This window comes from Telopea speciosissima, chromosome 5 (assembly GCF_018873765.1).
Source record: "Telopea speciosissima isolate NSW1024214 ecotype Mountain lineage chromosome 5, Tspe_v1, whole genome shotgun sequence".
In the NCBI taxonomy this organism is placed as follows: Eukaryota; Viridiplantae; Streptophyta; class Magnoliopsida; order Proteales; family Proteaceae; genus Telopea; species Telopea speciosissima.
The window spans coordinates 62,801,349-62,826,358 of record NC_057920.1 but is presented as its reverse complement, the minus strand read 5'-3'; the positions used below and the strand labels follow the sequence as shown (position 1 = coordinate 62,826,358).

The 25,010-nt window shown below is 40.2% G+C and overlaps 2 protein-coding genes across 2 annotated transcripts; one reads left to right on the top strand and one right to left on the bottom strand.

The window, feature by feature from the left end:
* Nucleotides 1–1,911: 1,911 nt before the first annotated feature.
* LOC122662213 lies at nucleotides 1,912–8,121 on the top strand. Its single transcript, XM_043857790.1, has 4 exons — nucleotides 1,912–2,015; nucleotides 6,669–7,154; nucleotides 7,266–7,497; nucleotides 7,634–8,121. The coding sequence occupies exons 2-4, from the start codon at nucleotides 6,687–6,689 to the stop codon at nucleotides 8,107–8,109; spliced, it is 1,176 nt and encodes a 391-aa protein (XP_043713725.1). The 5' UTR covers nucleotides 1,912–2,015; nucleotides 6,669–6,686; the 3' UTR covers nucleotides 8,110–8,121.
* A 10,764-nt stretch (nucleotides 8,122–18,885) lies between these two features.
* On the bottom strand, nucleotides 18,886–19,521 carry LOC122663229 (vacuolar iron transporter homolog 4-like). Its single transcript, XM_043858919.1, has one exon. It carries the CDS (start codon nucleotides 19,519–19,521, stop codon nucleotides 18,886–18,888), a length of 636 nt encoding a protein of 211 aa, XP_043714854.1.
* Nucleotides 19,522–25,010: the final 5,489 nt, after the last annotated feature.

Here is a 25,010-nt window from a genome sequence, read left to right as displayed (position 1 = left end):
CTAAGGCTATGTTTGGTATGCATTCCCATTTTCAATACTCAGAATACATTCTTAAGTGAGAATGAAAACATTGTTTGTATATTCAACCAAAAAAAGGAAAAAAAAACCATTGTTTGTATACATGTTTGATTAAATGCATTCTTGATTTTAGAATATTAAGGCATTTCATCGAATACCTCATAGCCATTCCATTTGTCACATATCTCTTATTCAATTCCCCATCATTCCTCGTTGCACATTGAATGGGATTTGAACAATACAGGGGTGGGGAAATAAATTCCACAGTATTATTATAAACTTGCGCTTTAGATTCCTTTCCAGCCCTTGAATTGGCGGCTTTTTCACCAAGATATCCTCACTAGCTTTAAAGAGTTGTTTCATGAATGCATATGCTCACTCCTTCGTATTTATACTAAAACAAGTTCAACCAATCAAAATGCCTTCCCAAAATTTCCCTCTTCGATTTGTTTTACACAAGATGTAGATGTTCTTCGAGATCTTATGCTCAACTTGCCGGCTTTCAGAAACCTAGTGATTAAACCTAAATCCAAACGCTCGTCCTTCTCTTCGAGAACTGAAAACCCTGGTTCTCACTTCTTCTCCAGCCACAGTGGAACCCTAGTGGCGGCCACCCCCTTCTTCTCCGGCTCCGTTCGCCATTCACTGATGATATCAGTGGCGGCCAGCAACTGAAACTCTTCACCTAACCCTTGCCCTTCAAAATACCAAACCAAAGAGCACTGGGGTTGGAAGTTGGAACCCTAACGGCCTAGCCCCCTTCTTCTCCGGCTCCGTTCAGATTGTTCCCAGATGATTTCAATGGCGGTTGGCGATTGAAGTTCTTGAATATTGATTCATATACCTCGAGTTGAGCCTCTGCCCCCGGTGCTCCCTTCTTCTTCTTCTCCGTCTCTCGCAAATCAACGAGAATCGCTACTGTAAGTTTTTTCTGTAAATCTAAACCTATATCTCTCTGTATATATAAAAATTAAAGAGAAATGTAATGAACATGTGCCATGAGTAGTCTGGTTTCAGATGATCGCTTTGTTCTTTTTCATTTCGTTAGTGTTTTTAGCTTATTGTCTTCTACAAGTCCTAATAGATTCTACAATGGTTCTTTCAAATCTGGTTTTCATTTTTATGGAGACTGAAAGACGGATCAAAATTGCAAACTTTTTAGGTGATGGTGTTCCAATTTGACATATTTGATGTAGATAAACTTTGAGGTTGGCCATGAGATTGGTTATTGTTAATCCTGCTACTGAAATTTTCTAACAAACAATAGCTAAGTTATTGGTGATTGCTGCCTAGGTTAATAACGGCTTGATTTGCAAGGATTTAGGGCTTGGAAATGGGATCAGTTATTGTTAATTTTGATTAATACCTAGTCAAGTTGGTTGATATTCTTTTTTTTTTGGTAAACAAGTTGGTTGATATCCCATCGATCCAACTTGGGCAGTCAAAAGGGGATCAGCAAGTCAATTGGGATGGGGTGATTGAGGATGAATGCAGCATTTGAACCCAAATTTGTAATGTAAAAATTGATGATGTGCATCAATAATCAAATTTGGGAACATTAGCAAATGCTATTATTGTGTTTATTAGGTGCACATGCTTGTTGCATGGTGAATATATGTCCGTATTTTTGCTCCCGAATTTTTACAGAGCAACCATATTAAACATGTATTAAACACATGCCGTATCATTGCTGTACACGTTTTATTACGCCAGATTTTTGAAAAGTATTATTGCTGTGTAGTCCATTAAATTGCCGTACGTATCCGTACCAGTATTATTGCCATTCCCAAACTTACTAACTATCCGTGTGAGATTGTAAATGGGAAGCAGTGGGCACACAACTTTCTCTGTACCCAAGACCAAGAATGAAGAAAAAAAGAGTGAAGTAATTTCAAAACTGCAAAACCCTACTGCTCTGTGCTGTACTGTGTTTGCTTCCTCAGCCGAGAGATAGGAGACAGCACAAGAACACAAAGCAAAGCAAGGGTGAAACAGTGGTAGGTTGGTGAGCTTCATCTTTTGTCTCTCAAAGTTCAGATTTTGGCTATGCAGTTTGATAGTTTGGTTTTTTATTTGACCTTGAGATAATTTAGGTGTTGTTTGTTCTCTTCGTTTATAATTTTTTGTATCTTCCTCAGAATGTGAACCTGAGTCTGACGAACAGAGCTTTGTGAGTCAATGGAAACTGAAAAACCCAACTGATTAGGTTTGTGGCGAAACAAAAAACTTCATGTATTGAAGGATATGTATTTGCTGCTACTACACATTGACTGTATGGTAAAATACTAAAAAATGAAAAGTCATGCAAAACTAATCAATTGAACCTTCTTACTCCACTCCCCCCCCCCCAAAACAAAAAAAAGAAGAAGAATAATGGCTGCAGCATAACTGGCTGTTTTTCATTTTTTATTTTTTTCCTTTGGGGTGGGGTGAGGTGAGGGTGAGGGTGAGGGTGGGGGTGGGGTTGTGTAGAAACAAAATCCTACATGCACGATGCAGAAAAATAAATGGAAAACAAAAAGAAGAAACAATCACACAACAACAACGCAAGTATTTATGTGGTTCGGCAAGGTGCCTATGTCCACGGAGAGATGAGTGCAGTTTCAATAACAATGGAGAAAGGGTTACAAGCTCTCTTCCTCACGCCTCTCTGTGTTTACAAGGAATTCATAGTAAACCTAATAACCCCCCACCATAATAATTTGTAGGGAAACAAAGAGATACAAGTTTCCTGAATTACCCCCATGTAAACCTTAAAAAATATTAATGGTGCTTTGGAGGCATCCCACAACCCAGTCCACAGAATACAAGACATCAACCCTCAACAAGTGGGCGTGGGCCTAGGGAGCTTAAAGGTGTTGCCTCTGAGAAAAGTTAAGTAAATTTCTGGCCAAAGGCAAAAGGAATTGCAATACACCTGACAATTCCCATATTTTCTTCTGATACAATTGTGACCAATTTATCTAACAACATAGTGGCTCGAGCTTCTAGAGGAATAGCTTTAACGTGAATTACCTTGGTGTGGAGTTGGAAGGGATATCCTAGTTTCTTGCTTGCACATATAAAGTTCAAGGTTTAACTCTCAACTTTATATGTTGTCCACATCTGATGCATGCAACAAAACTTTCTGGTACACGTTAAAGTGATGGTAAATTTAAGCCTACAGAAGATATTCCATTACGAATCTCTGCATTGAATGTGACTACTTTATTTCTCCTTCAAGCCCCCCTCTAGGTGCATCCGGAGTATTGTGTGACCGACGCATTCCATTAAAGCTTAAAGGAAAATTCTACATGATTGTTGTACGACCGACTATGATGTATGGGGCAGAATGTTGGGTAGTTAAGAAATGTTATATTGAGAAGTTATGTGTAGTAGAGATGAGAATGTTAAGACGGATGTGCGGAAAAACTAGAAAGGAGAAAATGAGGAATGAACGTATTAGAGCGGATTTGGGGCTTGCCCCAATCAATGATAAGCTTCAAGAGAGTCGTTTGAGGTGGTATGGTCATGTTCTACGGAGGCCAAGGGACGCCTCAGTAAGGAAGAGTGTATTGATCTTGATCAAAGGAGTTAAAAGAGATAGGGGCAAACCTATAAGACTTCAAACGAGGGAAACCAGCGGGAGATCGATTGCAGCAGGATCGATACAATGAAATGAACAACAACAGAGTTCAAGATTGAGGTCTAGTGGACTCCTTAGGGGCCTGAAGCAGTCCTCCGAGTATCACTCTGATTGGGAGAAAGAGTGCTGAGATCAAGACCTTCAAATCAATAGTAGTGAATAGGAACTGATGCAGCCGCAAGTGTGGAAAGGGGTCTTCTTTGCCTCTGGACAGCAAGAACAGATTCAGTTGTTGTTTAGGATGCTCGCTAGGTCTTCACAGATGTAGTAGTAGGTAGCAGCATTTGATTGCACTCACACAACAGCAGGAACAGTAGGGAAACGAATAAGAGAAGAAGGGGAAAGGGATAAGGAGATTCAGCTCTCTCAGCCCTAGGATTTTGGCTCTCTCAGCCTGGCCTCCCAGGCCTTCATGTTACACACATGGACAAGAGAAAACTTGCTCAAAGCAATAATAAACTTCATTAAACGGTCTGTTTGGCTTCTAATAGCCTTACATATAAATAGGTTGCAATGACATGTTCCTCAAGTTCCAAAAATTAGAAAGTTTTAACTTTGACAAGTCCTAAAATTGCAAACTATAAAAATGGAAACAATAAAATAGCAAGTCTCTTATAAGGCTGAGACTTGGATTACAAGCAATGAAACTAAACTAGAAACTAACTGAAATAGAAACTTCTAAACAAAAGCTAAGCAACTAAAATAGAAACTCTAATTTAGAAACAAATAGCTAACAAAATAGATACTAGGCCTATGCCAAAATAGAAACTAAATTAATAACAGCTTCTAATAGAATATTCCACCAGCATCCAACACCTAATCTTCAAACCCAGCAGTCCATATCAACCCCAAATCGCTGTTCACGTGAACAGTAACCCGTGGTACTGTTCACGTGAACAGTAAATTTTTTTTGAGTTGTCTGTCTGTCTTCTTCATGCTTCGATCTACATCAAAGGACATGCATAGTGTAGGTCTTGTGCCAACTATGGCTTCGGATAGAGCCTATTGGAGAGTAAGGATCCATGTAGTAGATCCCATTTAGCGAAGATTCTCTTGACTTACTGGGCTGTGCATCGTTCCTCTTACTTCTATCTTTTTTCTTTCTTTGCATTTGCCACCTTTCATTTGTCAGTGTCCATTCTCCATTTTTTTTATTCATGTAGCTGACCCCATTAAGTTGGGATAAGGCTGAGTTTGTTGTTGTTGTTGTATACTTTAGTCAGACTTGTTTAGTTGATTATGTTCAGTGTTTAGAAGTAGAACTATTTTTGTAATTATGAGGGATCCTAAGTAATGATATCATATTTCAATCATAAGATTAAGGACGGTTTTAGAAATTAATTGCAATCTACATTTTTCCTTTAGAATGTATTGGCATATTCACTATGAGCCAATTAACAAGTAACCTTTTACAAAGGAGATTGTTTTGGTCACTCAATTGGCTTGGGTAAGAACCCTCCACATGACTAAATGATGTGAAGTCAAGTCCCAAAATGTTTAATCCCTTTGTATACTGAGTATTATTGTAAAAAAACTGTCGTTTTGTTCCAGAGGGGAGATTGAAATTTGATGTAGGTGACTTGTTAGAGTGGCGAAACTTAGAGAAGAACTTGTCACTGTCCTCATTTTTCTGACAATTAATTAATGAATAGCCACTTTAAGTGACAATCATATTTTTACAATTTGTGCAATTTTAAGAAAATGATTTAAATCTTCGATCTAATTATATACAATATAACTTAAACCTTAAAAGAAGTTTATTATAAGATTTCTTTGATTAGATTTATATCTTATGATTTGAATCCCAAATGGTATGATTTCTATGTGAGGACACATTGTATTTTCAAAATTCTGCCATGTTGAAGACTATTTCAAAGTACAGGAGGGTCACTGAGATATACTACTTGTTTCTAGACGATTTTTCCTGAAGGTGCTCTGTCTGACACCAATACCATGTCCTTTATCCTTGTTAATTAGTAGGATTGTTTTTTTATAAAAACCCCATTTTTTTATATTGCTATTATTTCAGTGGGAAGTGATATAGTTACAAGATTTACAGGTCTTGTACTTTGAAATCTTTTTCATTTTCTTTATTGGTATTGGATTCTTGTAAATTTGATAGAGAACTGGAGCAGTCATCTTGCCTCTCTTCTTTTTCATTCTGCCCCTCTCCATCCCTTTTGTTGAGCATGTATTTATTTCTCTGGTATGACTCAGTATTGGATTGATCTTTGGGTTTATGGCTCTTTCCATTTTGGATTGAGACAGTTGAAATCAAGTGCTATGTTTTGAGTCTGCAAGCATGTCCGTTGATCCCAGTGCACCAGCGACATTTGTGCAGGACGAAGCTTCATCACATTCAGAAGAGGACGTGAACATGTTGGATGGACACAACAAGCATAACTCTGTGATGCCACCGAATTCAGGTCGTCGCAAGAGAAACCGCAGATCTACTGTTGATGCTATAGCAGATGCTATGCTAGAAATAGCAGCTGCTTCAAAAATGAGGGCAAATGCAATGATGAAGAATGATGATCCATTTTCTATAAGCAAGTGTGTAAAAGTACTTGATGATATACTGGGCATTGATCAGGGCCTCTACTTTATGGCTTTGGATTTATTTGAGAACACTAATGCTAGGGAGACGTTCATTTCTCTTAGAAGTGAGAAACGATTGACATGGTTGCAGGGAAAGTGCAGTGCTCCGTCTAGTTCTTTGGTGTGAAGGACTTCCTGGAATATATCTTTATAGTGTTTTCTATTCTGAATTTGTTTGTCATGGCCAGAACAATTCAAAAGATTTCTTCTTATCTATCTTGTGTGTGTTCAGTTTAGCATTGATGTTTGTGACATTTCTGGGATGAATGAATGATCCTAAATTTAATATTAATGGTTTTAAAATATCATTTCTTATCATGGTTTCGTGTCTGTGAAATTTAAAACACTTGCATATTCAAATGAATTTGCACAGTAGCCATTGATTTTGTATTATTTGTTATGCATTTTATTTGTTAATTCTATTGGCACAGATATATCAGCACACATGGATGACTATGATTTAGAACTGGATGAGATGGAATTAGTTGCAGCTGCTGCAGGCTATTTCTATTATAATCACATCTGTAAGCAGCCTTCTGAATCATCAGTTATCAGATCTGAATTTATGGATGAAGTGCTAAATGGTAATGATGATCTTTTTCGTGAAATGTTACGGATGGATAAACATGTCTTCTTTAAGTTCTGTGAAATCCTCCGACAAAAAGAGCTGTTACGTGATTCTGCTGGTGTTAGAATAGATGAGCAATTGGCAATATTCTTGAACATTATTGGCCACAATGAGCGTAATAGAGTCATCCAAGAACGCTTTCAGCACTCTGGTGAAACCATCAGCCGACATTTTAATAATGTATTGAAGGCAATCAAATCACTGTCTCGTGAATTTTTACAGCCAAGGCAGGCCACCACTCCACCAGAAATCCTCAACAATACTCGATTCTACCCATATTTCAAGGTCTGGTTCTGATGACAGTATTTTCTTTTAATATTCATTCTGTTCATTTTCCCTCAGGAATTTTCTTTTAATATTCATTCTAATCTTTTCATTGTGTTCATTTTTCCTCAGGATTGTATTGGAGTAATAGATGGCTTACACATCCCTGCACATGTCCTAGCCAAAGATCAATCTCGATTTCGTAATAGAAATGGTGTTCCATCTCAAAATGTGTTGGTGGCTTGCACTTTTGATCAGCAGTTTATTTTTGTTTATCCTGGTTGGGAGGGTTCAGCTGCAGATTCACGTGTATTGAGAGCTGTCCTTAATGACCCTGATCAGAATTTCCCTCAAATTCCTGAAGGTTCTCTCTCTCTCTCTGAAGCGCACACACAAAAATCCACTAGTTATATTCTCTACCCCTGTATTTATATCTTCTGCCGTGCATTTTTTTAAAGCATGAGCTCCTCTTTACTCATCTTGAAATGGTCATGCTACAGGTAAGTACTACCTTGTCGATGCTGGTTACATGAATACGGTGGGTTTTCTTTCCCCATATCAAGGTGTTCGGTACCAGCTCCATGAATTTAGGGGTGCTAATCAGCAACCGAGAACTGCAAAAGAGTTATTTAATCATCGGCACTCTTCATTAAGAAGTATTATCCAGCGATCTTTTGATGTGTTGAAAGAACGGTTTCCTATCCTCAAGTTGGCTCCTCAGTATGCATTTCATATCCAAAGGGATTTGGTTATAGCTGCTTGTGTTATACATAATCATATACGACGTGAAGAAAGAAATGATTGGTTGTTTAATAGTGTCCGACAGAGAATGGTGAATGAATCACAGGATCCTGACCAACCCGAGATGGATTTTGGTGCCACGGTACAGGTACACGATGAGTTTGCTTCTTTTCTACAGGATTCAATTGCATCTACAATGTGGAATGATTTCGTACATGAATGGGAGGAATGGTAATTGGGGTTGTCAGTGGTGGGATTGTGCATATGTTAAAATAGGTGACCCATGACTTAGTCCTTGTGTTTCAGAGACTCCATTTGATATGCTTTCTAAGGTTCCTTTCGTTTTTTTTCTCAGGTAGGTCGTCATGTTGATGAATGATGATATTTGACAATAGCTTTTCTTGGTTCATTTTCTTTTCTTTCTTTATGATAGGATACATATTTCTGGCAAAATTTACAAGGACATCAGCGGTGTGCAGTGAGAGTTCTTGGAATGGAGAGGTATTGCCATCTAGCTTTCTTGGAATTTAGCTTCTTTTGGGTTTGGAAGTAGCTAAGTGACAACTGCCTCCACCACAAACCTTGATTGAGTAGGTAGTGGCATCAAGTCCTTCAGCCATTCATCACTGCGGTCATCTCCTTCTCATGGGTAGTATAGCATTGCTCGGTGTTGTTCAGCTTATGACTCTCATAGGTGATAGGTATCTTTCTTGCATCAACACCCATTCCTATTGTGAAATCAAATGCATCTGTATGCACCTTCAATGGTTTGCCATGTTACTCCATGACAAACCATTGCCATGTCTTCTTTAATCAGCCGATGGTAGTTTACTAAGCCAAGGATGGACCGTAGCTCATTCACCTTAAGGTGCATCCCTTCTTGTATAACCCTAACCTTGCTCTTTTTAGTTATGCCAGGAATTTGATTTCATAGAACAGGCTAGGCTGGGCTAAGATATGGATTTTAAAGCCGCAGATTAGGCCCCGGTTTGGGTTGGGGTAGGGGTGAGGTTAAAGAACTTATGCGGCCCATCCAAGTTGTAGTCCCTAGTTAAGTCAACTGTTCCCTCCATTGAAAATTTTCAGGAGGCATTTCAAATTTGTTGTAAGGTGGAATTGTGGAAGTGATCTTAACAGAGTTTATACTGCCCTTTTGGTAGAAGCTAAAGCGAAGGTAAATCTGAATTTTGTAGAGCTAAAGCATTACCACTACATATTACTAAGATTTTGGACATTGGGGGTGTCAAATGGGGTCAAGTAACCAAATCAGAACAGACGGACCAATATGAAAAAGAAAATAAGATTGACCAAACCAATCATCTATTTGGTCTCGTTTCAGTTTTTTTTGTTTTTGGGATAACATCGTTTCAGTTTAAGACATAAGAAGGTTATGCCTATTTGAGTAATCATGAGAAATCATCCAAGTAGGGTTAAGATCGATCTAAACCAGTCTCATTATCTATATGATTCATCAATCCTACCATTAAACAACTTATGTGATTTAGGAGTTTAGGGTTTTCACTTACTAATAACTCTCTTGGCCAAACCTATTCATGTTATGAATTATGAAGTTTATGGGGAAAAAGTTCTCTAAGCAGCTAGGGGAGGGTACAGTAGTACTCTCTGTCTCTCCCCTGATGTAATAACTTTAAGTAGACCACTTTGTTTATGTATTCACCACCAAAGGAAGAGCTTTTAGGATTAATCGAAAACCATATGTTTGGTAGTGTTCGTTGAAAGGAGGGATCTGGATCCTGTACTACCGAGCTTCCCCAATTTCCCTATTGTGTAGACATAGTAGGGTGTGAAATGACCGCCTTACCCTCACTCGGGCAAGGTGCTCGGGTAGGGGTAAGGCAGTCATTGCGCACCTTATTGTGTCTACACAGTAGGGCGCAGTACAGGCAGCTCGGCAGTAATGGGATCCAACCTTGAAAGGAGAGACGGTACGTATCTCCCTTTTTACATGGATGGGAACCATCTTCGGGTGTACCTTCTAGATGAGGGCCACATTTCGGTTTTACCTATTAACACATCCATTTTGACAGGATTATTATCATCCCCTATCATCTTGATCATGCCCGTGAGGATTGCATCCATTACCATATCTCGGGTTTGGGTTGTGATACTCTTAGGCTATGCCTTGCTATTTTTTATTTTTTTGATGGGTAATATGAGAGTATATAAAGAAGAAAAATAAATTACAGGAGAAGGCGACCTATTTCCACCCCTTAGATATCCCTAAGGTAGAGGAAAAAGCCCCACACACACCGAGGACACTCCCCTCGGACATACAAGAGCAAAGCCTCCCCAACCCAATCATGGTTGTCTAAAATATGTCTTCCTATCAGTATCATCCCGAACTAGCCTTATTAGGTCGTCAGGAAAACCTGAAGGATACATAATAGTTTCCCCATCCCCACTATCAATGGAAGCCACAAAATCTATCGGTTGATTCAGTTCTCTCCAAACATGTCTTACTTCTACTTTAGTCAGTTGGTTGATCAGAATTGTGATTTGGCATTTCAACACATACACCATCCATGGACAACTTGTCTCACCAGTAATAATATCCACCGCCAATTTTGAGTCAGATCTAATACACACACTATGGAATCCCTTCTCCAAGCACAAGGTCACCCCTCTATGTATAGCTAGTACCTCCATGCTAAACACTGACCTCTCCCCCCCTTTACCAACATAGGCTAGGATGGGTTCTCCTATGCTGCTTTATCCGCATTCAACGATCCATCACAATGAAGCGCCACCATATGGGAAGGAGGCTATAACCAAGTGCAACATACAGGGTCCGAAATTGTCCAATGTACTTGCACCCCCCACTTTTCAACCAAGAACTGGTTTCTAGGATTGCAAACAATCTTAATAGGAGGGTGAGAACATTTAGTGGCTACATCAAATTTAATATCTGCCCAAATCCTGTCTATAGTCCTAGCTGTATTGCGGAAAAGGCGCTGATTCCTCTCCCACCAAATATGGTAAATAGATGCGTCAAAAGCCAGCTTTGGAATAACATCTAGCTTGTCATTGGTGCATACCACAAAAGAAAGCCACCTAACCACATCCGCTAGGCTTGTAGGCCCCTTCCCATCAGGACAGCATAAAGAGCTAACCCCATCCCATATTGTCTTGGAAAAAGGACACTCAAAGAACAAGTGGCTATGGCTCTCCACCCCCCCCCCCCAACACAGGACACAATGCTGCCCAACCCGAATATTCCTTTTAACAAGTTGGTCCTTAGTTGGAAGACCCTCCTTTAGACACCTCCAAGCTGTGCATGAGTGCCTAGGAAAATACCCCGGAAACCAAACAATTTTGAAACATTCCACCTTATTAGCATTCCTTCTTAGCATCTCCCAAGCCGATTTTGTGGTAAATAAACCATTAGAGGTTTGTTTCCAAACAATATGGTCCTTCCCCCCCCTCACTATAGGAACACTAGGGAGATCTCTCCCAACCGTGATCAAATCATAGGAACTCAGACGAGGTGCACGCCAATCACCATCCCTAATTAAATCTGAAACCAAAGCGAGGCGATAGGATCCAGCATCAAACTGAATACGTTCCCCAAATCTTTTTAGCAGAACTCCTTTAGGGTGCCAATGATCAAGCCAAAGCCTAGTTGATCGACCATCCCCAATGATATGGAAGATATTGGCCTCAACTAGATCTCTGTACTTAAGCACTTTCTTCCATACCCAAGAGCAGTTTTGTGGAACTTTAGCAATCCAGATAGAGTCATTCTTGAGATATCTGAAATTCACCCATCTAACCCATAAACTATCCTTCTTAGAGACAATCCACCAGATTTGTTTAAGTATACCAGCTGTATTCATGTCAGAGATTCGTCTTATACCTAGGCCTCCTTTAGATTTAGGTTTACAGATATTGTCCCAAGAGATGTAGTGTACCTTTCTTTCAAGTGAGGGGCTGGACCACAGAAAATTGGAGAAGATGGATTCCAGCTTCTTCTTGACAACACCAAGAATGGCAAAAATACCTGACCAGTAGATGTAGCAGCCTTGAAGCACAGAACTCAACAATTGAACCCGTCCTGCCAAGGACAGAAATCGGCCTTTCCATCCCTCAAGCTTGCTCCGCACTCGATCCAAAATACAGGAACAATCTGCAATACCCAGCTTACGAGAGATTAGAGGCACACCAAGGTACCGGATAGGTAGCTTGGTGTCAACAAAATTCGTTAATTCCAGAAGTTGTAGTTTGGCAGTATGGGTAAGGCCCCCTAAAATAATAGAGGACTTAGCCCTGTTGAGTTTCAACCCAGAGAAGGTATGAAATTCATCCAGGGCCCCCAGACAGGTCGAAATAGAGTCACTAGCGGCCTTCACAAACATCATCAGATCATCTGCAAAAAATGAGGTGGGATTAATGTGAACTCCTACACCTGGGTAATAAACTGATCCTTCCCTCCACTTCCAACTTCCTCATCAGAGCTGAAAAACCTTCCATAGCAATAGTAAAGAGATAGGGGGAAATGGGATCCCCTTGCCTGATTCCTCTTCCCCCCTTGAAGTAGCCAGCAGGGCTGCCTTTCAGCATAATACAGAACCAAGGAGAGTCTACACAAGCCTTCACCCACTCAATAAATTTCACTGGAAATCCCATTCTTTCCATAATGGCAAATAAGAATTTCCTGCTAAGAGAGTCATATGCTTTATGGAGATCCACCTTCAACACAGCTGTAGGGCTTGTACCTTTCTGCTCAATTCCTCTAACCACATCATGACACACCAAGATATTGTCCACAATAGATCTTCCTTTAATGAAAGCAGATTGAGAATCACTAACCACCTGCCCAACAACTCTCCGTAATCTATTAGACAGAATCTTGGTAATTATCTTATACAACAGATTACACAGAGCTATAGGCCTATACCTAGCAAAAGAAGAAACATCACTAGCCTTGGGAATCAGGCTTATAAAAGTAGCATTAATCAAGCCAGCGAGGGAAGACTTTTGAAAGAACCACTTTACTGCCAAAGTCAGGTCTTCACCCACTACAGCCCAAGAATGTTTGAAGAAAGCAGCCCCAAATCCATCAAGCCCTGGTGCCTTGGAATTCTTCATATCAAACACCACTTTCATAATTTCCTTATTAGACACCTTCCCAACAAGAGCTTCCTGATCTGGTAACGACAGCCCTCCTTGTAATGGAACCGAATCAGGAAAAAATCCTCTGTCATCAGCATCTGCCCCAAACAGCTTCTTATAAAAGGACACAACTTCTCCCTTTATGAGATTGGGATCCTTCACCAATTCTCCTCCTTCCCCCTGAATCTCTAGAATATGATTTCTATTCTACCTATAGGTCATAGATTTGTGAAAATAGCTGTTATTTCCATCACCCAACTGAATATGCTTTATCCTTAACTTCTTTTTTAAAAATTTTTCCTCAATGGCTAATGCTTCCCACAATTTCACCTTAGCCTGAGTCTCCATAGCAACCAAATTCGGGTCATCTGGATGTGCACCAAGTGTGCTCTGAATATGGTTCAGCTCCTCTCCTGCTACCTTTACCGCAGCAAACACATCTCCTACACTCTCTTTGTTCCACTTCTTTAATTCCTTCTTAACATTTCTCAGCCTGGCAGCAAAACGAAGAATGAGATTACAAGACATGTCAATAGCCTGTTCCCAGCCCCTGACCACCGCATCATCAAACCCATCTCTTCCAATCCAGGCCTCAAAAAACCTGAAAGGTTTAGGGCCGAAATCAATCCTGTCTAAAATAGCAAACACTGCAGGGGAATGGTCAGACAGACTTGGAGGGTTAAACACTGCCTCAGAAGACCGCAGAGCATCCATCCAGGCTAGGTTTACCATCACCTTATCCAATTTATAGCATATTCTATCAACCCCACTTTGTCTATTATTCCAGGTCAGCCCTGCCCCCTTTTCAAGTCAACCAGTCCTGAGTCATCAATAAAGGAGTTAAAATCATCAACTGCCTCCTGCTGAATTGGATCCCCTCCAACTTTCTCTCTTTGGCTCCTTATCACATTACAATCTCCTAGCACAGCCCAAGACCCCACTATAGAATTAGCTAGTGTCCCTATATCCCTCCACAATTCCTTCCTCCCATCCAAGATACCCGAGCATGAATAAATTGCCTAGATTTTTGGATTTCTTCCACACTGAAAACTTTAGGATCCCACCCCATCCATATTCGAATAGAAGAATTAGCCTCTCCATTGTGCAAGTACTTCCAATCTGTAATAAAATGGTTAAAAATAGACGCACAATTTTCCACCTTCACTTTAGTCTCTAATAGGAAAGCTAACTTAACTTGATTATCCACACAGACCTTCTTAACCGCTAACCGTTTGACAGAGGCATTCATGCCTCTAACATTCCATGCCAAACACTTCATTTAGCAATATTTAAAAAGTGGGTCCCACCCGACTTCTTCCCTCCTAAAGCCGTTCCATCTAATTTCTTTTTCAATGTATTATTTAAAACCACCTTCTGGGCCTTAGACGTTGGTACAGCCCTTCTCTTCCTTAAATTATGGGCAATAACCACCTCCCTATTTTGGTCCACTTTCAAATTCTTATCCAAGGATTCAATATGATTATAACTCTGAGAAACGTGCACCATACCTTTAGAGAGACGATCAGAATCCTCCTCTATTTCACCTTCCTCCACATCCACATGGCTTCTCTGCGCCTTTCCTTCCAAAGACCCCCGTGCAAGCTGGACACCTTCCTCCACCCTAATCTGAGCCCTTCCCTTCTTACACATTGCTTCTATCTTATCTCCTCTCTCCTGCTCAACCGAATCCACCTCCACGCCACTAGGAGTCCCACCTTGAATGGAATAATGCGAATTACCCATCCCATTCCCTTCCTTATTTGAACCAGCCACTAGAGGAGAGCCAAGTGTCACATCCTCCCTATTATCAAGAGCCAAAGAATCCTCCTCGCAGTCCACAACCGAAAGAATATTCAGATAGGAATTTAGCTCCCCATGTGATCTCTCCTTATTCATCTCAACAACCTCCTCTTGCTCCCCCACCGAAGCAAGGACTCTAAACGAGTTCCCTGTAACGATAGACTTCCCACGAGAATTCAAATTTTGAAATAACCTCTTCTCCGGCACCGGTCGCTCCCCATCTCCGGCCACATGCTCCTGCTGATGGATATTTGGCCCAGACCTGCTACCCACCTGCCCTTTCTTAACTCGCCATTCCCTCCTGATAATTCTCTCTTCCTCAGCCCTTCCTATCAATCCACCTTCACACTGAATAGAGTGATGTCCAAACACCAAACACGTCTGACAACGAGGAGGCTTCCACTCATACACAACCCGTTGGGAAAACACCGAGCCATTCTCATTATGGACTGCCACCGCAGTTGGAAAGTCACACGCAACATCCACTTCCACACAAATCCGAGCATGCAACAGGCGCTCTTGAGATTTTGTCATTTTATCCATTACAATAGGCTTCCCAATAACACTACCAATTGAACTTAATGCCTCTGTAGACTAGAAATGGAATGGCAGATTGGGTAAACAAACCCACACCGGAATCGAACTCAAACTGATTTTCTCCAGCTTCATATCTGGACTCCATGGCCTCAAGATTATTGGCCTTTTTTGCACCGCCCAAGGCCCTCCCTCCAGGACCCTAATCTTATCCTCCTCCAGGCTAAAACGAAATACAAAGAACCCCCTATCCAACAGCTTCACATCCACACGCCCAGCTAGCTTCCATTGTTTTAAAAGAATCTCCTTAGTGTAGACAAAACTAGGCCTCCTCCCAATAAAATGTCCCAGCAACGTGTTTTTCCATTTAATTAACTCCCCCTATAACCCTGCAGCAGAACACTGGGCTACGCACTTGCCATCGACCATCGCTGGCATAATGAATCTCAGTTCAAGCCCTTCTCCACTGACGGAAGGCGCTCTAGAAGAGAACAAAGACGCCCAAGACACTCCTTTCCTGCTTTCAACACCTGCCGTCCCACTCGAGCCAGCTGCATCCCCACTCGCACCTGAGGCCTCCCCAGTCAAAACCATAGCTAGCACTCCTTCACCTCCATAAGAAACCACTCCCTCTTGCTGTAACTGACCCCCACCACCCTCAGCGCCATCCTCCACAGGGCCTGGAACCGCCACCGCACCACCACCTTCACCCGAACCTCCCTTCCTACCAACTCCTCCTCGCCCAGATGAAGGACCATTAGCCAAAGCTAATGGCCTGCTGGCCATGACCACACCAAACCCAATCCCCTCAAACTCCCAACATGCAACAATCTTGATGGTACATGGGTCTATGAAAACCTGTACTTGGAGGCACACTGTTTTTCTATGTTTGAAATGGTTCGACGCTAGATGCCACCTGCCTTACAAGAAAATCCAACTTGGGTAGGTATGGTTGCACAGAAATGTCCAATTCTGATTAAATCACCTAAAAACCAAGGTGGGCTTCGTTATCAGGTTTTAATTAGAGAACTCACCCTTTAAGTGATGGTGTGTGGTTAGGATTTTAGAAACCCTAATTGGTTAGTGAACGTTCATGTTGGCTTTGCTTTGGATAGAAGCTTGAAGAATAAAAAACTTTCAATCCCCCGCTATGCCCTGCTATTGATATCACTATACAAGCTTCCAAGCTTTTATTCTGCAATTTGGATCCTCTACTGTCACTTGCCCATCTTGCACCATGCTACGTAGACACAGCAAGGCGTGCAATTACCGCCTTACCCCTGCCCGAGCGCCTTGCCTTATTGGGGGTAAGGCGGTAATTGTGCGCCTTGCTGTGTATGCGCAACACGGCGCAGGACGGGTAAGCAGCAGTAGAGGATTTGGATCCTTTATTATGTTGATGACTTCTTGCAAAAGGTGGCTACTGTGAAAAAATTATCTCCTCCAGTTCCCTACCCAGTCCAGTTCCCCCGTGCCTCTAATAAAGGGGAGGTGCACCCCACCTGGGCAGAGTGTTCGGGTAGGGGTAGGGTGGTCATAGCTCCCCCCTTGTTAGAGGCACTGGGGAACTGGGCCGGGTAGAGAACTGGAGGGGATAAAGATCCGGCTACTGTAAGGGATAAGTTTAAAAAGGGTGGTGTTGTGGATGTTGAAGCCACAACAAGAATAATTCTACATGACTAGAATTAAGGTATGTTTGCTGGACCGAATTGGTTTTTAATATGGGAGTGTCTTACAAGTGTTATTCCGTGAAATAACTCGAATTTCAAATCATTCACTTGCTTCAACTACTCATGCTATGGATGTGGGAGCATCAACTCTGTCCTTGTGGGCTTTTGAGGAGCGGTAGAAATTGTTGGAATTCCATGAAAGAGTCCCGGGATAATATATGTTGTATATGTATATTTATGAAAATTCTAAATGTGAAAATATGCGGAATTCACCCATGAAAGGGTATAAGATATAAGAATAGGCGGAAATCAATATGCTTATGCTGAAATAAGAAACAGGGGCCAATGAGATAGAAATATGGAAACCTTGAGGGTATCAATAAGAAAAACCCTTATAATTGAAATGAACTCTGAATTTTAACATGTGACTAATACAAGACATGTACTAGCTATTCAAAAGTCAATTGCACATCAACGTCACAAGTAGCACAATGAGATGAGCCTCCTTGATAATCTTATTAAGACCCATGTATTAAAAAAATGAAGTTTCTTATTACGAAGTGTTTCAACCTCCCCCTTTTCTTATTGTATTTTTTTTAAAGGAAAAAAAATCTTAATTATTATATTTTTATTGAATGTAACCTCCTTGCTTATAGGGTTGAGAAATGAGAGTTTAACCTTTTACATGTCTTGTTTTTATTTTCTTTTATTTTTTTTTGGAGAAAAGTTCTCTGTAAGGTAATGTACCATCCACGCCCAGACACAGTTAGAGCAAAATGACTGCCCCGACCCCATGATGCCAATGCATGTGGTCTCATTAGCCCTCGCACATGTGCCAGTCCACACTTCCCAGAGAGAACATCAACATTTTTTTGGTGGAAAAGGAGTTCTATTAGAGGGTGAGGGAAAGAAGGACAGCAGCCGAAAAACCAAAAGAAGCAATGGAAAGGTCTCATGCTCATTTGCATTCTTTCATTTCCTAAACTTTACAAAGAAACTAGTAGATTGTTGGTGGCTTTGGTGATGAGTTGCGAAGGTGGTACAAATTCAAAGTTCAATGATATTTTCTTACTTCTACTAGGTTTGGATAATTTTGTCACTTCATTAATTAGGATTTCATGGAAGTAATTAAGGTTATTGGATGTGGCCAAAGTAAGCACCTGTGATATGGGAGGGCTTTTTTGTATAATTCTATCTCAAATTTCTTGTGTTTCTTCTCTTTTTAATTGTCAAATTTTCCTTGATTCTACTGTAGGGTTTTTGTATATTATTATACGTGGTTGATGAAAGTTGTTTTCAGGGTTTCTTGTTATTAGTATTATATCTAATATTTTTCCCCAGAAAGGGGTGCATCGAGGGGAAATTTTGCTATATAAGAATGGCTTAAATCTGTAATAAACTATGAGTCCTTTGGTTCATATTTTAGATTCCTTGTTTTCTTTGAAGGGGCTTCATTTCATGCCAAAATATTTCACTGAGAGTAGCCTAGCCTTTGACGAGAGAGAGAGAGAGTAGAGTAATAGTGGACAACCTATATTTGCATGTCATTAAAATTAATCTTAACAAGATGACATAAAACAAAAAAGGTGAAAAGAAATTTCTAACAGGAAAAAGAACTATGTTCGGGAGTGTGACCTACACCAATACATCCATGAGTCTATATCTCTCTTTCCCAAATGAAAAGATACATCTGACTTGCTGTGAAGAGGAGAGAGATAGACACATGGGTGTACAGGCGTAGTCCACACTCCCGAACAAAAAACTACTTATCCTTCCTATGCGAAGGAGATCCATCTCCCCATACATGTCACGTAATTCCATAACTTAAAAAGAGAACAAGAAAATAAAATATAGATAGGAGTTGGCAAAACTAAGCATCATATCCCAGCCAGCCCAATCAACTTGGTCAAGCCATAAGTTATAGCCATGGCCAACCATCCCCCAATTAATACCCTCAAGCAAGATCTCTTCACAGGTGCCTTCCCTACTACAGCACCTAAGACTCCAAACACCACCAAAGCCAAGCTTGACATAGCAATTACAACCCCCAATCTCACCTTGTAATTCTGTATAAAAGAAGCTGATAGTAATGGCACCCCAGCTCCAACAACAAATGAAAGAGCAGATGCTCCAGCAGCCATGAATGGGTTTGGCAAGTCTTCTTTCTCACTCTCATCAACACTTCCTTTCCCATCTGAAGTTTCATTCTGTCTCTTCAACTGAGAGAGCTCTATGTCATACTGCGAATACACCGACACAAACTCTCCGATCGCCATGCTACATGCTCCGGCAACCATCCCTGCAAAACCAGTAAGAATCATAGATTTTACATCTTGCTTAACAGCTCCTACTCCCATCATTAATGATGTTGTGGAGACCAAACCATCACTGGCTCCAAGAACTGCAGCTCTGAGCCACTGTGCCCTTTGGATGTAGTTGATACCATCAATCTGTTGCTCAACATCATTATTGGGGACTGGTTGGTTGGTAGCTTCTAGTTCTAAGGGTGCCATGAAGGGAGGGGAATTAAGGGGAGATGAAGAAGGCTTGTGGAAGCCACACGCCCTTAGAAGGGTATTTATGGAGGAGAGGGTCATGGCCAGGGACACTTACATGACATAGCCAACAAAAAGGCAATATCTGGTGATACCAATAAGCCTGCAACATGACACACTAATTGAGGTAATGGCACGTAATTAAGATAACTATATGTACTTATTTAATTATTTTGGATCCAATTAGTTTTTTGGGTAGAAATCTAGAAGACACATTAGATGGTGTCATCAATTAGAGAATACATTTTACCAGATTATATCTGAGCATGACCAGCATCTCAAGTGCCATTTACTTGATCAACTAAGAAATTCAAATACATTTGAGTCTTTTTGTGGTTTTTGGCATTAGGGTATTCTTCCCTTATTCCATTTGTTCTTGTATTCGTCTGGGTATGTAGTCTTGACTTTAAACATTTGTTATTTTTATTTTTTTCTTTCTTATTTATAAAATCTTGCTGACGTTTTGCAGAAAAAAAAAATAATACAAACAAGGAAAGATGGGAACACCTTATGGTGTTCTCTTGTCCTAAGCTTCTGATTTTTCTAATTTGGGAATTTGGAAAGAATATACGATCTAGATTCTAGAAAACCCGCATAATAAAAATTTTGGAATTAGAAGAGGGTAAAACAGTCTTGAGCCAGGCTAGGCGTAGTACCTCTCACAAAATTTGAGCAATGTGGTAGATTATATCGAAAGGGGGAGGGAGGGCTCCTGCAATATCAGGGTGTAGTTTCATGTCTTGGAGGAGGGATATTATTAGAGAACACTAAAAATAGAGGGGGTATATGAGACATTTTCCAAGGGGTGGTGATACAGTTATCTGAGTCTTATGAAGGGTTCCAACATGCAATTTCAAATTAAGCTGGTGTTGTGCAAATCTTTTGATTTCAACAGTTGGATTAGTTACAACCCTCCCCCCCCCCCCCCCTTGGATTTACCCAAATCTTTCTCACATATTTGACCTTTGCACGTAGGGTCATTATTAACCCTTATTTTCACTGTGATGCCCTCTCCAACCAAAAACAGCATGATGAGGCTGCAAAGATTAATTCCAAACCAAAGACAATCACGACATCTTTGGATTTCTAGACATGATCACCTCCCAAGCGGATTTCACAGTGAAGACACCAGCAATGGTTTGGATAAAAAAAAAAACAAACATCGTCCACTAGGGGGGAAAGGAATTTTAATCTACCTTGCTAAATCAAAAATATTCTTCAAAAAGCCCGATTCCACCTGTGGAAAGCTTGGTTGCTATATCAGTTCAGCCAATCTTGTATCTATGTATGTAACTCTCTATTTAGAGATATGAATGAATGAATGAATTCCATTTCCATTAAAGTGAGATAGCTCAACAATAGAAGACAGACCCAGCCATTTATCAAACCAGAAACGGACCTTATCTCTGCTCTCTATTGCCCATCTTTCATTGCTTGAGACAAAATCCCACATCCGTTTAATTCCAAGCCAGATCGAGGATGACTTGTAACATTGCTTCAACATTCCATCCTGGTTCAAGAATCTTGCCCGCATGAAGAAACCCAAACACGACAATACCCTTAAAATAACTCCCAACATGCAATATAACCTTACAACCTACTGCCTGCAATCCCCGAAACTCCAATCATGCCCTTAAAATACCTCCCAACATCCAATATCTTTGCAACCTGCTGTCTGCAATCTAGTTCATCAATCCACCCTGAAACTCCAACCATGCCCTTCTCCTCCTTCCACTCATCTCACCCCTTTCTCTCTCTCTCTCTCTCTCCTCCTCTTTGTAAATCTGACCGTTGATTGGGCGGGATAGCTTATCCTTATCGTTCCATGCCCTTCTCTCTTCTCCTCTCTGCAATTCCAATTGATATGCCAATCTTATCCGTATCCACCACCCCCTTCTTGTTAAGGTTAGGGTTTTAAGCACAAGGTTGCTTAAAGCATTACACCCTGAGTATCTAGTTTGGAATACCCAGACTGCTGCCTCCAGCTAGTATATATAGGGAAACTAGGGTTTAGGTCAGATGGGCTAATTACTAGATTGCTCCTCACAGCCTGGGCATCAACAAAAGTAGGATTATATTAGAACATATGAAGGGATATTACATAAATACCCTTACAATCTCCTCCTGTGTTCTACATATATCCATTACACATGTATAGGAACCATTGTTCAATCAATAATTGAATCAATATAAATTGAATATCAATAATCCAATAAATCAAATAAGAAATAAGTAAACTTCAAGAAATAAAACTAGGGTTTTAGATCAAAACTAAATCCAACAATAAATCCGAAGTTCCACATGCAAGTGGCTAAACCAAAAGAAATAATCAAAAGGAAAAGTCCTTGCAATCCATGTGACTTTACTCATCAAGTAAGTCATCCTCATCAAGATCCAGATTCAACCGTTCTCCTCTATCTTCGTCATTCTCTGTAATTTGTCAAATATGAATTTCATAAGATATTATGAATTCAATCATTTGCATAATAGTATCTAGTTCAACAATAAGAACTTAGTACATTTCATATATAGCTGAAGGTAAATCAAAAAACAATAAGCATCATCATCAAGTTTCTTTACAAGAACTCGATCCTATATAGTCTCTATCATAAGGACCATACCATGTTTCCATTTGGAATACTGTGTTCGTCATATCAGTCATAGATTTATGTTGTATCATCAAATTTGGAATGGTACACCATACTATGAAAGACATGTCATCAAATTTGGAATGACATAAAGACTAGCACAATATCATTGAAACATATCAGACATTTTCCATATTCCTTTGTAGAATAACAAAGTAAGGAGACTTCACATGAAAATTTGCTACACCATCAAGTTTGGAATGGTTTCACAAACCCCCATACTTAGTAACCTAACTAAGTTATCTGAAACATGTAAACTGTCCCAAATGCTTACCAAGGCTAGATGAGATTCGAATAATTCAAAATAATATTGGGTTAGGTTAAGACCTGACTTAATGGTCTTTAACCCCATCTCCCCTGTAGTTTTGAATGTTCGATCTTTGTTCAATCCCTTTGTAAATGCATCTGCCGTATTATCCTTCGATCTCACATCAATCAAAGTGATAATCCCTTGTTCTGTTCTATAATTCAGCATGGCCTGTTTCAGCCTGATGTGTCTTCTCTTACCATTAAAGAGTGAGTTATTCACAATCGTCTTTGTTGCTTGATTATCACAGAATATAGATATAGAGTTTAACTTAAAACTCCTCAATGGAATATCCATGATCAGATCCTTTATCCACTCTGCTTCATCTCCCGCAGAAGCTAGAGCATAAAGTTTCGATTCCATAGATGACAAAGCAATACTAGTCTGTCTTTTGGATTTTTATGCTACAGCTGCTCCTCCTAGTGTAAATACATAACCACTGGTGGATCTGCTGTCTCCCAAATCTGAGCACCAAGATGCATCAGAATATCCTTCCAAAGTTGGAGGATGTCCAGTATAACATAAAGCATAACTTTGAGTACCCTTAAGGTATCTCATCAGCCTCGATAGGGCATCCCAATGCTCTTTTCCAGGATTACTAGTGAAACGACTCAGCATGCCTACCGTAAAGGCTATGTCTGGCCTAGTGCAACTCATTGCATACATGAGACTACCAATCAGTTTAGAATAATCTAACTGATTCACGGTGTCACCTGTGTTAGGTTTCAACCGTTTGTTATAGTCATAGGGTGTCTCAATCGGTTTACAATCATTGTATCCCCAACTAAAAAGTAGCTTCTCAATGTAATGAGTCTGATTAAGGGTGATCCCTTGCTCACTGAAGCTTACTCTCATTCCAAGAATGGTGTCTACCACACCAAGATCTTTCATGTCGAATTCTTTGGACAAGGTTTCTTTAATGTCACTCACTACAGAGAGATCAAAACCTAGAATCAACATGTCGTCTACATACAAGCAAATAATCGCGACCTTGTTTGACTCAGACAAAAAATAAAGGCACTTATCTGAGTTACTGGTTTGAAAACCAAGGTTCTTTACTGTCTTGTCAAACTTCTCATGCCACAATTTAGGTGCTTGTTTAAGACCATAGAGAGATTTGTTTAATTTACAAACTCTTTTTTCAGAACTTTCCATGACAAACCCTTCAGGTTGGTTCATGTAAATTTCTTCTGTTAGGTCTCCATTAAGGAAAGCCGTTTTTACATCCATTTGATGCACAACATAGTGCTCAATAGATGTTATGGCAAGAAGAATCCTTATTGTTGCCAAATGGCAGACCGGGGAGTAAATGTCAAAATAATCTATCCCTCTCACCTGTTTATAGCCCTTAGCTACTAATCGTGCTTTATACCTGGCTATAGATCCATCCGGATTAAGTTTCTTCTTCAGTACCCACTTACACCCTATTGTCTTGGCCCCTCTAGGCAGATCAACAAGGTGTCAGGTCTCATTCTGCATTAAAGAGCTCATTTCCTCATCAATGGCTTCTTTTCATAACAGGGAGTCCCTAGATCTCATCGCTTCCTTATAGGTGGATGGATCAGCCTCTAAATGGTAGGATTCCAAAGGTACTCTTTAATTCTTGGGTACTCGATCTCTAGTAGATACTCTTCTAGATTCTGATTCAAGGAGCATTGTGGGAGTAGTGTCAGAAACAATTGGTTCAGATTCCAAAGGTGATTCTGTAACCACTTCAGTCAGACCAGACAAGGTCAGGCCTTTATCTCTAAGGAATTTATCCTCAAAGAATATAGCATCCCTAGATTCTATCACCACATTGGTTGATAGATCCAAAAATTGGTCTGCAACACTGTCTTCTGCACAACCTAGATATACACAAGTGTTTGTTCTAGTTCCCACCTTAGGTCTCCTAGGGTCTTGTAACCTAACATAAGCTATACAGCCCCAAACCTTAATAGTGTCATATCTACAAGGATGATTATGCCATAGTTCATAAGGTATAGAAGTCAGTTTTGAATGTGGTAGTCTATTTAGAATGTGATTTGCAGTCAACACTGCTTCTCCCCAATAGCAAGAGGGCATACCAGCTGTCAATAACATGGAGTTTAACATCTCTGTTAACGTCCTGTTCTTTCTTTCAGCTATGCCATTTGATTGAGGTGAGTAAGGAGCAGTAGTTTCAAGGATTATGCTTGCAGAGGCACAAAATTCCTTGAACTCTTTCAATTTGTATTCTCCTCCCCTATCACTTCTAAATCTTTTAATTTTCAAGTTCAACTGATTTTCTACCCTATTCTTGAAAAGTTTAAATTTTTCAAAAGCTTCATCTTTAGATTTTAATAGGTATAAATGACAATATCTAGAAAAATCGTCTATAAATGTTATCAAATACTTTCGACCTCCTCTAGTTGTGTAGCTTTTAAAGTCACAAATGTCAGAATGTATAAGTTCAAGAAGTTGAGTGCTCCTAGAAATCAGTCTGAACGGTTTTCTAGTTATTTTGGTTTGAG

Coding starts and splice junctions, on each gene's coding strand:
- LOC122662213 (XM_043857790.1), top strand. CDS start 6,687: ATGGATGACTATGATTTAGAACTGGATGAGATGGAATTAGTTGCAGCT. Junction 7,155..7,265: donor GATTCTACCCATATTTCAAG/GTCTGGTTCTGA, acceptor ATTTTTCCTCAG/GATTGTATTGGAGTAATAGA. Junction 7,498..7,633: donor TTTCCCTCAAATTCCTGAAG/GTTCTCTCTCTC, acceptor GTCATGCTACAG/GTAAGTACTACCTTGTCGAT.
- LOC122663229 (XM_043858919.1), bottom strand. CDS start 19,521: ATGGCACCCTTAGAACTAGAAGCTACCAACCAACCAGTCCCCAATAAT.